Source organism: Suricata suricatta, chromosome 12, assembly GCF_006229205.1.
Source record: "Suricata suricatta isolate VVHF042 chromosome 12, meerkat_22Aug2017_6uvM2_HiC, whole genome shotgun sequence".
In the NCBI taxonomy this organism is placed as follows: Eukaryota; Metazoa; Chordata; class Mammalia; order Carnivora; family Herpestidae; genus Suricata; species Suricata suricatta.
In genome coordinates, this window is record NC_043711.1 from 83,610,358 (window position 1) to 83,623,430 (window position 13,073).

The 13,073-nt window shown below is 41.9% G+C and overlaps 1 protein-coding gene across 2 annotated transcripts in view; it reads right to left on the minus strand.

The window, feature by feature from the left end:
• LOC115274034 (ubiquinol-cytochrome-c reductase complex assembly factor 1) overlaps positions 1-13,073 on the minus strand; it is a 102,218-nt gene that overhangs the window by 52,821 nt on the left and 36,324 nt on the right. For both annotated transcript variants that reach the window (XM_029917402.1, XM_029917401.1), the window contains exon 6: positions 8,421-8,478. In XM_029917402.1, coding sequence (XP_029773262.1) covers positions 8,421-8,478 — 58 coding nt within the window. The remainder of the gene's footprint in view (positions 1-8,420; positions 8,479-13,073) is intronic.

Genomic DNA, 13,073 nt, shown 5'->3' on the forward strand with positions numbered 1-13,073 from the left:
TCATGCTTGGTATCTCTCTCTCAAATAAAATAAAAGTAAAAAAACATGGGGCACCTGGATGGCTCAGTCAGTAAAGCGTTGAACTTCAGCTCAGGTCATGATCTCATGGTCCATGAGTTCGAGCCCCACATTGGGCTCTGTGCTAACAGCTCAGAGCCTGGAGCCTGCTTCGGATTCTGTGTCTCTCTCTCTCTCTCTCTCTGCCCCTTCCACACTCTCTCAAAAATAAATAAACATTAAAAAAAAATAAACTTAAAATAAAATAAAATAAAAGTAAAAAACAAATAACAAAATGCTTCCCTTCTGTCCTGTTTCTTCCTCTAGTAATTATCAATCTTAATCATTTGGAGTATCTTAAAACGTAGTTTACAATTACTTCTTACCCTCCTAATAACCCCTCAAGATCCCACATCCTCTGGTTCTAGACCCCAGGAAGCCAATGCAACTGCTTGTCTTGGCCATCCCCACAGGCAGTCCCCCTCCCCTGTGCTCCCATAAGATCTGTAGGTCTGCTACACATAGCACTTATCACCCTGAACTGTTCTCAGGTCTACTTGTGGCCTCTCCCAGGACAAAGACAGCGAGTACCAAGAAACACAGTTTCATATCACTGATGATCAGTGCTATGCTGTTCATATTCATGGGAAGAAACCCCCCATCTCCCTGACCACCGAAAGGCAACACTCAAGCAGGAAGCCAAGGAACAATCAGCCTCAGATTTGGATCTCAGATCCCCCATTACAGATGAAGAGGCCTGTGAACAATTCCTTAAAACTGCCAAAATTGTTTCTCCACTGTAAAAAGGAGAGGGTTGAACTCTGGTTTTTAAACTGTGGTCTGAGTTTTCACGGACCTACATTAGGGTCCCTTACCAGTGCACACGTTGTGAAGACCTGAGTGAGCAGGTCATTCCCACTTCCTCAACCCAAACAGCAATCTCTATCTATTCATATATGGAGACTGAGCATAGAATTTCATATTTAAAAAGGGCCCAGTTGATAAAAAGATTGAACCATTAGATCTCTTTACTTGCAATGCTTCTCATCCACCCTTGACTTGCTAACTTCTACTCATCAGTTGAAACGTCATCTCTTCAATGAAGCCCTCTCTTAGTGACCCATCCCCCCATCTAAATTATGCACCCCTCTTCTCCCTGCCATTTCCTCTCATCATGCTATTCCAGCTGTATTCTATTAATGGTTTAGTATCTCTCTCCCACACTCTAAGCCCTGTGAGAGCAGGTTCAACTGGAGAACAGATGTGATAATTTTATGGATTTAAGATTTTTTTAATGTTTACACTTATTTATGACAGTGCGAGCTTGTGCAAGTGAGGGAGGGGCAGAGAGGAAGAGAGAAATCCCAAGCAGGCTCCACGCTGTCAGTGCAGAGCCCAACTCAGGACTGAACTCAAACCACCCCCTTTTTAAAGTAATCTCTACACCCAAGAGAGGACTGGAACTCACAAACACTGAGATCAAGAGTTGTATGCTCCATGGATTGAGCCAGCCAGGTACCCCTAAAATTTTATGGATTTATGTTTAATAATAAGCAGGTACCAGAGTGCCTGGGTACCTCAGTTGGTTAAGCATCCAACTCTTGATTTCAGCTCAGATTATGATCTCAAGTTTCATGAATTCAAGACAGTTCAGAGCCAGCTTGGGACTCTCTCTTTCTCTCTCTCTCTGCCCCTGTACCACTCGCTTGCTCTCCCTCTAAATAAACTTAAAAAAAATAAGCAGTTACTTTATTTTTTTAAATTGTTTAACATTTATTTATTTTTGATAGAGAGACAGAACACAAGTGGGGGAGGGCCAGAGAGAGAGGGAGACACAGAATTTGAAGCAGACTCCAGGCTCTGAGCTGTCAGCACAGAGCCTGACATGGGGCTCGAACCCACGAACGTGAGATCATGACCTGAGCTAAAGCTGGACACTTAACCAACTGAGCCACCCAGGCGCCCCTAAGCAGTTACTTTAAATAATAAATAGTATTAACAAATATTAAATAGTATTAGTATTAATAAGCAAGTATTTAATTAGTTATTTGGTAGTTTTAATTACCAATGAGGAAAGCAACTTAACACTGTTGACTTAGCCAGACCCACACTTAGAATTTTCTCTTCACCATGTACTAACTAGTTCTTTGGGCAAGTTCTCTGATTTCTCTAAACCTGTGATCCCTCATATATAAAATAAGAATGAAGTAGTTATAAGAATGAGTGAGATAATACATGTAAATAAGTAAAAGATAATATACGTAAAGGGCTTAGTAATTATTATATCATGATATAATTTAAAAAATCTTTAAAAATTATTTTAATGTTTGTATATATATATATATATATGAGAGAGAGAGAGACAGAGACAGAGAGAGAGGGAGAGAGAGGGAGAGAGAGGGAGGGAGAGCAGAGGAGGGGCAGGGATGGAGACAGAATCTGAAACAGGTGATGTGGGGCCCAAACTCACAAGCCATGAGACCATGACCTGAGCTAAAATCAGATGATTAACCAATGAGCCCCAAGGTGCCCCTATACTAATCTTTAAAATACAAACTGCAGGGGCACCTGGGTGGCTCAGTCGGTTAAGCATCCAACTTAGGCTCAGGTCATGATCTCACAGTCCATAGGTTCCACCCTCTCATCAGGCTCTGTGCTGACAGCTCAGAGCCTGGAGCCTGCTTCAGATTCTGTGTCTCCCTCTCTCTCTGCCCCTCCCCTGCTTGCTCTCTGCTCTGTCTCTCAAACTAAAGTCATTAAAAATAAATAGAAATAAATAAATAAATAAAATAAAATAAAATACAAACTGCAGGGCACTGGGGTGGCTCAGTCAGTTAAATGTCCAACTTCGGCTCAGGTCATGAGCTAACGGTATGTGAGTTTGAGACCCACATCGGGCGCTGTGCTGACAGCTTGGATCCTGGAGCCTGCTTCAGATTCTGTGTCTCCCTCTCTCTCTACCCCTTGCCCACTCACACTCTGTCTCTCTTGCTGTCTCTCAAAAATAAACATTAAAATTTTTTTTGATTTAAAAAATAAAACATAAGAATATAAACTGCGTTTTACTCCCTCCCCATTCTATCTCCACCATAGACATATTCTAATTTTATTTATCCCATTCCATCTTCTTTTTTAATTTTTTAATGTTTTATTTATTTTTGAGAAAGAGAGAGAGAGCGTGAGCAGGGAAGGGTCAGAGAGAGAGGGAGACACAGAATCTGAAACCAGGCTCCAGGCTCTGAGCTAGCCCGACGCAGGGCTCAAAGCCACAAACCATGAGATCATGACCTGAGCTGAATTCGGACGCTCAACCGACTAAGCCACCCAGGCACCCCAATCCCATTCCGTCTAAGATTAACTTCTGCATCTAGAAGGTACTAGTGTTCCATGACAATTTTTTAAAACATTTTTTAGAAAATTTTGAAATTTTTTTTTAATGTTTTTACTTTATTTGAGAGGGAGATAGAGACAGAGTGCGAGTGGGTGAGGGGCAGAGAGAGGGGAGACACAGAATCTGAAGCAGGCTCCAGGCTCTGAGCTGTCAGCATAGAGCCCGACATAGAGCTCAAACCCATGAACCGTGAGATCATGACCTGAGCTGATGTCAGGTACTTAACCAACCAAGCCACTCAGGCACCCCAACATTTATTTATTTTTAAGAGGAGAGACAGAGTGCAAGTGGGGGAGGGTCTCAAAGAGAGGGAGACACAAAATTGAAGCAGGCTCCAGGCTCTGAGCTGTCAGCACAGAGCCTGATGCAGGACTCAAACTCACAGACTGAGATCATGACCTGAGCTGAAGTCGGATGCTTCATCGACTGAGCCACCCAAGCGCCCCCCATGACAAATTTTAAAAGAGGAGTCTCTACATATCTAACAATTGTAACGCCAACATTCCTGTTATATACATGCAACAACCCAGAGAAACTTAAGTAGGAGCAGAGCTTTGCCACTCTCACCCAACCAAAAGACAGTTGCCAGGACCCTTCCAAATGCTGTGCGAGTCAAGTCAGATCTGAGGTCATCAATTACTTATTTAACGAACACTTATTGATATAAACTAAGATTAAGACATGGAACTATGAGAAGAAACATCTCATTTTCATATCTTTCCAAAAAGATGAAAATAATTCTTGTTCTCAATAAAGTCACCATCCACAAAGAAGACTGATAGGATAAAACATAAAAATGTTATGTGATGAGTGCTATGATAGAAGTCCCTAAAATACTAAGGAAACACAGAAGACGAACTAACTCTTACTTTCAAAGAAAAGGCAAGGTTTCAAAGAGAAATGATACTCGGATTGGATACTGCATGAGAAAACAGGAGTTCCTCAGGTAGAGAGAATATTAGGGAGTGTGTGTGTGCGCGCGGGCACGCTCATGTGTGCACATGCATGATGATTCAATTCGTATTGAGAAGATCAATTGCATGTGAAGATGGAGGTTGGAGGCCAAAGACCAGTTTTCAGGTACTGTTTCTTATAATACAGTAAAATCAATTTAATGGGTAATATCTTAATTTTTTTTCTTTAAAATGAATTCAAATGGAATAGAAAATATCAGAGATTATCTGACATTGTAAGGACAAGCTTTACAAAACTGTAGTATCAGAGATGTGTGTGTTCTGGGTTGCAAAGTAAAACTCCTTTGTTACTATGGTCATGAGCAAAAAGTTTGAATGGGTGACTGGTGACTGACTAGAAAAAGGGGGTATGGGAAGAAGGTCTCCCCAGTTTCTGGTATGGACACTTGAATGGATTGCAATGCCACTGCCCAAGACAGCGAACAGAGGAGGAGGCCTGCTTTTACCAAGTCCACATCTGGATGCAGGAAAGCTAGACAGCAACCTCTCTCGACAATTTTTCAGCAGCTACAGTCACTACTAATCTTGTTTGGCAAAGACTTGCAGCTGCTACAAGTTCACATGAGTAGACAACTAATAAGGCCCCTCTAGAAACTGGAAATATACAGAAAAACTTGGGAACTAGTGAAGGCAGACAGGATAAGGGAATCATCAATACCTCCTCCAGGGGAACTCAAAAATGTGAGACATCCTGTCCCTATTCTAAGAGCCAACAGGGAGCCATCACCCTTGGGAACCTAAGCAACCTTTCTGAAAAGTCCACTGCCAGGATATTTTGTTTATTAGAGGTTTTCTTCCCCCACTTGGGGGATGGGGCAGATTCTTTCTACTTTTATGACTGCTTTCTAAGCCTCCCCACCCTTCCTTCATACTAGCACCTACAGGAGCTATTTCAACCCTATACATGTGTAGCAAGTCCACTGAGCCCTCTAATACTGGATTTGGCTATCTTGCAGTTACCCTCTTAGAGCTTCAGGCTAAGAGAACAGGGCTAGAAGAACACAGCTTCTTCACAGACTTAGAGTGGATCCATTACTCCTCCGAACACCCCTATCCCTTAGAAGAGAAAGTTTCCCTAGTTGTTCTTAGAGGATAACAGCACAAGCGGGCCCCAAACTACCTTTATGGCAACTTTTCCCACTAAATTCCCCCATTAACCTACCCTAGACACTTCAGATAACCGGCTGTCCTCAAATACTCCATGTCTCTGCTCATATGTCCTGGATATTGTTCCTGATATTCCCTCAGCCTAAAATGCCCACCTTTTCTCTGACAGAAATTCTACCACCCTTCATGGTACATCTCGATGTCATCTCTACCACAGAGCACTCTTTATCCAATACTGCCCCTCCTCCACAACCATTACCCAATTTGGATTTAGTTATACCTCCTTGTCCTTCCAGAGTATCTGCTTGTGCCTTGGGCACAGCACTTCTCTCACTGTCATCCATTACAGGCAATTGTTCTTCCTGCCTGCTATCTGCTAGAGGATGCACACCATGTCATACCCTTCTTGCCAAAGCCCCACAGTCCTTAACACTCAGTGGGTCCCCAATAAGAGTGAGTTGATTCAGCACATGTACCCCAATGTTCATAGCAGCAATGTCAACAATAGCCAAAACATGGAAAAAGCCTAAATGTTCATCACCTGATGAGAGATCAAGAAGATGTGGTATGTATATACAATGGAGTACTACATGGCAATGAGAAAGAATGAAACATGGCCATTTGTAGGAAAGTGGATGGACCTTGAGGGTGTCATGCTAAGCGAAATAAGTCAGGCAGAGAAGGACAGATACCATATGTTTGCACTCATACGTCTAACAGGAAAACAGGAGAAAGCTAATGGAGGACCAGGGGGAGGGGAAGAGGGAAAGAGTTGGGGAGAGAGAGGGACGCAAAACTTGAGAGACTGTTGAATACTGAAAATGAACTGAGGGTTGAAGGGGAAGGGGGAGGGGGAAAAGAGGTGGTGGTGATGGAGGAGGGCACTTATGGGGAAGAGCACTGGGTGTTGTACGGAAACCAATTTGACAATAAACTATTAAAAAAGTAACTAAATAAATAAAAGAAAAAAAAAGAGTGTGTTGATTCAAACTGGAAAGCTACCAATTCATTCCACTAAAGACTGCAGATCGTGAAAACTAAAGAAAAAGGGTGGAGGGGAGACCAAGTGTAGATTTCAAGCAGACAGCCTCCCTCCCCCTACTTAACTGGTAGGAGTACTCCCCACTCCTCTGAGAAAGGAGCCCAGCCTCAGCGTGGAAGACTCAGCGAGCATGTCTGGAAACAGTGGCTATCTTGAAAGAACTGTAAGTAGTTTCAAGGTTCTCCTGGCTACTATTAGTCAGGGATTGACCTTGAGATGTGGTCACAGGGATTATATATTTTATTTTGCCATCCACTCCCTCTAACATTCTGATACCTCTAGCTATATGGGCAATAAAGAGCCTTTCATACAAGCTCTGAATATTATCTTTGAGCTCCTCTGGGAACAGCCTAGCCTCCTCTGAACTCTCCCACCTTTCCAGTGAGTAATTCTACAGTGCCACCTCTGAAGCCCTCTCCTCCTGAAAAAATGGTTTTCCTCTCAAGATACCCAGCTTCCCTCCTTAAACCTTTCCCTAACTTCACCATTCGGACAGAAGGTAGTTTTAGTTTGACTAAAAGACATGGTACATTTCAAAGAATAGGCAAAACTAGTAAAGGTTTTGAAAGATTCAACTTCCTCTGTGATCCCAAAGGCACTACTTAGTCAGATTTATTATAGAACTTAGCCATTCTGATTTATCACTGACTATTTTAAAGATCTTTTCTCCCGAGTTGCTGGGTGTCTCAGTTGAGTATCCAACTCTTGATTTCAGCTCAGGTCATGATCTCATGGTGCATGGGATTGAGCCCCACATCAGGCTTTGTCCTAAAAGTGCAAAGCCTGCTTGGGATTCTTTCTCTCTCTTTCTCTGCCCCTCCCCTGTGCCTGCATGGGTTCGCTCACTCTCTCTCTCGCTCTCTCTCAAAATAAACAAATAAAAATTTAGAAAAAGAAAAAGAAATTAAATGTCTTATCTCCTCATTAGACTGTAGGCTTCTTGAGAACCACAGCTAGTTCCCAGCAAACTGCCCAGGACATAGCGTGTACTCAATGAAGAACCCGCTTAGAAAAAAAAATAATAACATAAAATAAATTGCCACCTTATGCCCCTTAGCCAATCTCAGTGACTATGTGAGTTCAGGAGAAATATTTCAGAGGTGATCAAAACCAAAAAGTCTTTATATAGTACTCCGTCCTGTGATGCAAAGCTCAGCTGAAGGCCTCAAACAAGGGTCCTTTTGACAGGACAACCGTTCCCCACGTTCCTCAGATACTCACTATGGTCAAAGCAGTGAACTCAGTTCTCCAGAATTTATTTTCCCGAGATCTGGCAGTTCAGTTCAATAAATGCATTCCCCAGCCCCCACTTCAACATCTCTCCTATATCCTTCTGACCTTTAATACCTTGTAACATTAGATGAAAAATTGATTTTTTTTGGCTACTTAATTCGCAGCTGAAGAAAAAATATACTGTTTAAGGTGTTAAATATTTTTACATGTAACAAACCTGGCACAAATCTAACCTGTATGCACATTTTAGAGGTACAGGCGTAAATGTCAGTGCTATAATTTGTTATAAGTTCTGATGACCAGCAATGAAAATGACCACGGATTCTCACAATTTAAACCACTTTTACGTAAATGTGAACTTTCCTAAAACAGCCAAGGGAGAGAACTTTCCATCCAAGCTCATAGAGTCTCTAAGAGATACTGATAGAATTGTTCACTGGGTTAGGTGTTCTTTGAGAAAAGTCTACAAATATTAGTTTCTTTCTGGGGCTATGCTTTGACTTTTAATAAAAATGTGCTTTAAGACACTAGTTATTAAAATGAAAGGAACAGTTTTTAATGCCTGAACAACTGCCATTTCATATATTCAGCCATGCTGAAGGCTATACCTTACAAGTCAGCAGTGTTTCAAAAAAAAAAAATACATTTGGTGACTTCACTGAAATTGCTCACTTACCAGACATGAAGCAGAGTTATAAGAAACCATGAATTGAATGTATCAGGCATCTGACACCCTAGAAGATAATAATAAAGTATAAATATGTGACAGTTCAGAGGAGAAATACTGACTATATTTTAAATATTGTTAGGAATCCATTCTACCAAAATATATTACAGTTACAGTGCTGATTATACTACCATAGGGAGGGTCAGTGGAACCACAGGATAGGACTAAGTTGAAAGAGTATTGAATGCAGTCAGACAACCAGCCCTCTAGTTCCAGTCCTGTTACCACTTTGCTGTGTGGCCTTGGACAAATCACTTTTCTTCTCAGAGGCTGTTTTCTCACTTTATATACTGTGGCCTAGATGATCTCTATGGTTCTTTCCAACTTACATGTTATTTTCCCTTCCTGGCCTCCAATTCTTCTGGAAAGCTAGGAAGACACTATTTTGCCTACCCCAATCAAGTACAGGCTTTTAGACCCTATTGAGTCTAAGTTGTTCTAGTTCCTTTTTCCTGTCTTCCTTAAGGAGACCCAGTGTGCAAGGAACATGGGGATCCTGAGTGATTCATCCAAAATAAATGACCAGGAGAAAGAAGCAGGGCTTTAGGGAACTATAGTTGAATAAGAAAGCAGATTATATCTAATGAAAGGCCATTCATCAATGCAGGAGTGACAAAAATTGGGCTTTAAGATACCAAAACTCAGGTCAGTACTTAGACATCCAAACCTCTCAATTCTCACACCTCTAGGAAATGCCTCTGGCTAGATGAGAGGTCCTCCACTGAATGCTGAATGTGCCCACCCTGTTACATGACAGGGGAAAAGCTAGAGCAAGAGGACAAAGAAAAATGAGTATCAGTGGGGAATGTGGGCCCTTCAGGTAGAATCAGTCTTTTGGAGCAATGACTAAAGATAAAAGGGATGTATTCTGCCTTGCAGCAAACAATGAAGAATACAATGTACTAAATGATAATAAAAAGGGGCCAGGGGGAGCCTGGGTGGCTTAGTCAGTTAAGCGTCTGGCTTCGGCTCAGGTCAAGATCTCACGGTTCATGGGTTCGAGCCCCACGTCAGGTTCTGTGCTGACAACTAGCTCAGAGCCTGGAGCCTGCTTCAGATTCTGTGTCTCCCTCTCTCTCTCTAACCGCCCCCCCCATTCACACTGTCTCTCTCCGTCTCTCAAACATAAATAAAAAGGGGAGCCTGGGTGGCTCAGTCGGTTAAGCCTCCAACTTCGGCTCAGGTCAGATCTCACGTTTGTGGGTTCGAGCCCCACATCAGGCTCTGTGCTGACAGCTAGCTCAGGGCCTGGAGCCTGCTTCCGGTTCTGTGTCTCCTTCTCTCTCTACCCCTCCCCCTCTCATGCTCTGTCTCTCTCTGTATCAAAAATAAATTTAAAAAACATTAAAAAAATATTTAAAAATAAAATAAAATAAAAATAATAAATAAATAAATAAATAAATAAATAAATAAATAAAAAGCATATATAAAATTCTAAAAAAATAAGAAGGGGCCAGCAGGAGAGAAAACACAGGGCAGGACCTCTGTGAAGGACACTAATACCACCAATAATAATAAAGAGCTATAATTCCTTATAAGCTTACTGTGTGTGTAAGACATTAAAATTGGTGCTTATAGGCATGAACCCAATGAATCCTACCAAGCCTATGAGATGGGTATTAATATTACCCTCATTTCTCAGGTGAGAAAATGGACTCTTAGATCATGACAGTCACCAAGGTCACACAGCTATGAAATGAAACATCTGGCATTAAACTCAGATCTGCTTGATTCCAAGCACCATGGTCTTAATCACTAACTCCTTCTCTAATACTATAATCAGAACCTAACATTCCCTAAGGGCCCATACTTCCTGCCAGGTCTACCACTAGTCATGTCAAGAATTATCTCACTTAATCCTCACTTTAACCCTGAAGGGAGGTATTTTAATACTCATTTTAGAGGCTCAAAAAAGCTAAGTAACTTGAGGGCAGCCACAATATTAACAAGTTAGCGGTTGAGCTGAAGTTTAAGTCCAAGTCCGTCACAAAGTGACACCAAAATACTCTGGTGAGTGTACTGGGAGGTGCCCAGCAGTTGTCAAGTAGACTTCCTCTTGGAACCCAGCAGGAGGGAGGTGAAGACTGGCCTGGCCAACCATACAGCTATTAAGACACATGCCATCTGAGAGTGGGCCAACCACCCTCCACCTAGAACAAGAAGAGCCATGAGAAACTCTCAAGCCCAGATCTAAAGTTGGATCTTTTTTGGATGCTAGAACAAAACATTAAAAAGAAAAGTTTTCTTGGAAGTCTGTCTTTCAATCTGGAAAATGAAATTTGGCTGCTTCTAAAGGACAATCTGTTCAATTGCTACCTCTACATCAAAGCTCCTCGGCAGCCTCCAGGAGCCTTTCCAATTTTCTCAGAGAGGGAATCAGTTCTTGGGCTGGAAAGCAAAGACAGACAGACAGGCCAGCAGCTGGACTTGGGTCACAATTTTCCGTTCTGGGGGTCGGCTCAGGGCTGAGGATGGGAAGAGAGCTGGCATACTGACTCCCTGTACCTACTGGGGTCAGAAGAGAAACCAAAGAGTAAAGCCCTAAAAAACAAGACCACTGAATGTCTGACCATGAGCAACACAAAAGCACAGCAGATCTGTAGCTCAATGAACTATGTTTAAACACCTCAAAGTTATAATCTGGTACTGTCTTTTGCCACAATCACATTCTTGCAACAAAATACATTCAGTGCATTATTTTCTGAGGTTGTGTACTTTCCTCCTCAGTAGCAAGTTGTATAAAATTAGTAATCCATTATTGCAATGGAGTGGCAGTATTAACACAGCTATTTGTTTAATGCAGGTTGTACAGTCAGACCTCCTGATTCAAAACCTAGGCTCCACCTCTGATTTGCTATGTGACTCTGGGTAAACTTAGCCTTCTTCATGCCTCAGCTGTCTTCTCTATAAAAATGGGGAGAACAAGAGAACCCACCTTAAAGGGATGTGTGAGGACTAAATGAGATAAGTCCTGTAAAACGTTTAGCAAAATGGCTAATAGTTAATACGCACTCAATAAATATTCACTACGGCTGTTTCTCAGTGAATTATTTAAACACGAGGGTTTAAAATATCTTAAATAGGTCACTATTTAAGACTGTGTCAATAAAATGATGAACCTCAATCACTGACTCAGAACTTACTCATGAAGGAGCCTCCTCTCCAAGGTAGTAAGTCTCTTAAGGGCTAAAAACAAAGCAGTTTTCAGACAGTATGGAAGGAATTAAACACAAACTTTACTGGTTGGCCCCCTCTGCTCCAAAGTGCTCTTCATAACAGAACTAATCTCCAAAAGACCAGTTAGCAAACCACTGCCTGCTCAGAAGGCATGCTCATTTATGTCATAAACGACATACAGTGTCAGAACATCTTGAAGACAACAGGCGACTGGCTGTTAAAATTATCCTACCAGTCAGAATCCCCAGTGGGTACACCTCCGGATCAAGACCTTTGGACACTCTGCTCTGAGATGACAGAGTCTATAACTTGGACATTTTATTAGGGTCTATCCAATAGGCTATTATAGGCCTATTGTTTATTCACAAGCACACTGTTAGTGAACAATTCATTCTTATACAATCTTCGTGAATTAACACTGGCTTCACTTTTGTTGGAAGAGTGAAGATGACAGTATTGAGCTATCTAAGCCTCTCTATCCTTTTAAAAAATTACTGAATGCTCAGGGCTCTAAAAGTCAAGTCCTTACAGGACTCTAAAAGTCAAGTCCTTAAATACCAAAAATCCATGAGAGCAACAGCCACTTTAAAGGTATAATCTTGAAAAGTTATATATATATTCTCTTCCTTTACCCCAAACCTATCTGGACTACTCATCAGAATCCTTCTTTAGAAGATGCAAGGAGCACCTGGTGGCTCAGTTGGTCAAGTGTCCAACTTTGCCTCTGGTCCTGATCACACGATTTGTGAGCTCGAGCCCCATGTCAGGCTCTGTGCTGACAGCTCGAAGCTGGGAGACTGCTTCAGATTCTGTGTCTTGGTCTCTCTCTCTGCCTCTCTCCTGCTCATGCTCACTCGCTCTCTCTCTCTCTCTCTCAAAAATAAATAATGTAAAAAAATTGTTTTAAAAGAAGATGCAAGAAAGGCAGTCTCATTGTTTCATTGATATTTCTCTGCCTCCAAATGGTATTTACCTGATTGGCTCCCTTTTTTATTCACTTACCAGTTTGGAGCCACTATGATTTGATTTTAAAATTTAATCTACCCAAAGGCAAAGATGGACCACAATAGAACATAATACAAATGAACAAGCTATAGTCTAAAAGGCAATTCTCATGGCACCTGGGTGGCTCAGTCTGTTAAGCGACTGACTTCAGCCCAGATCATGATCTCACGGTTCATGAGTCTGGCGCCTTAGCCCGCTCGGCCATCCTGACACCTCACGGTTCATGAATTCAAGCCCCACGTTGGAGGCTAAGCTGTGCTGTGCTGACAGCTCGGAGCCTGGAACCTGCTTCAGATTCTGGATCTCCCCCTCTCTCTGCCCCTTGCTGTCCCCTCTCAAAAATACATAAAACACTAAAAATAATAATGAATGAGGGTGCCTGGGTTGCTTAGTCAGTTAAGCATCCAACTTCAGCTCAGG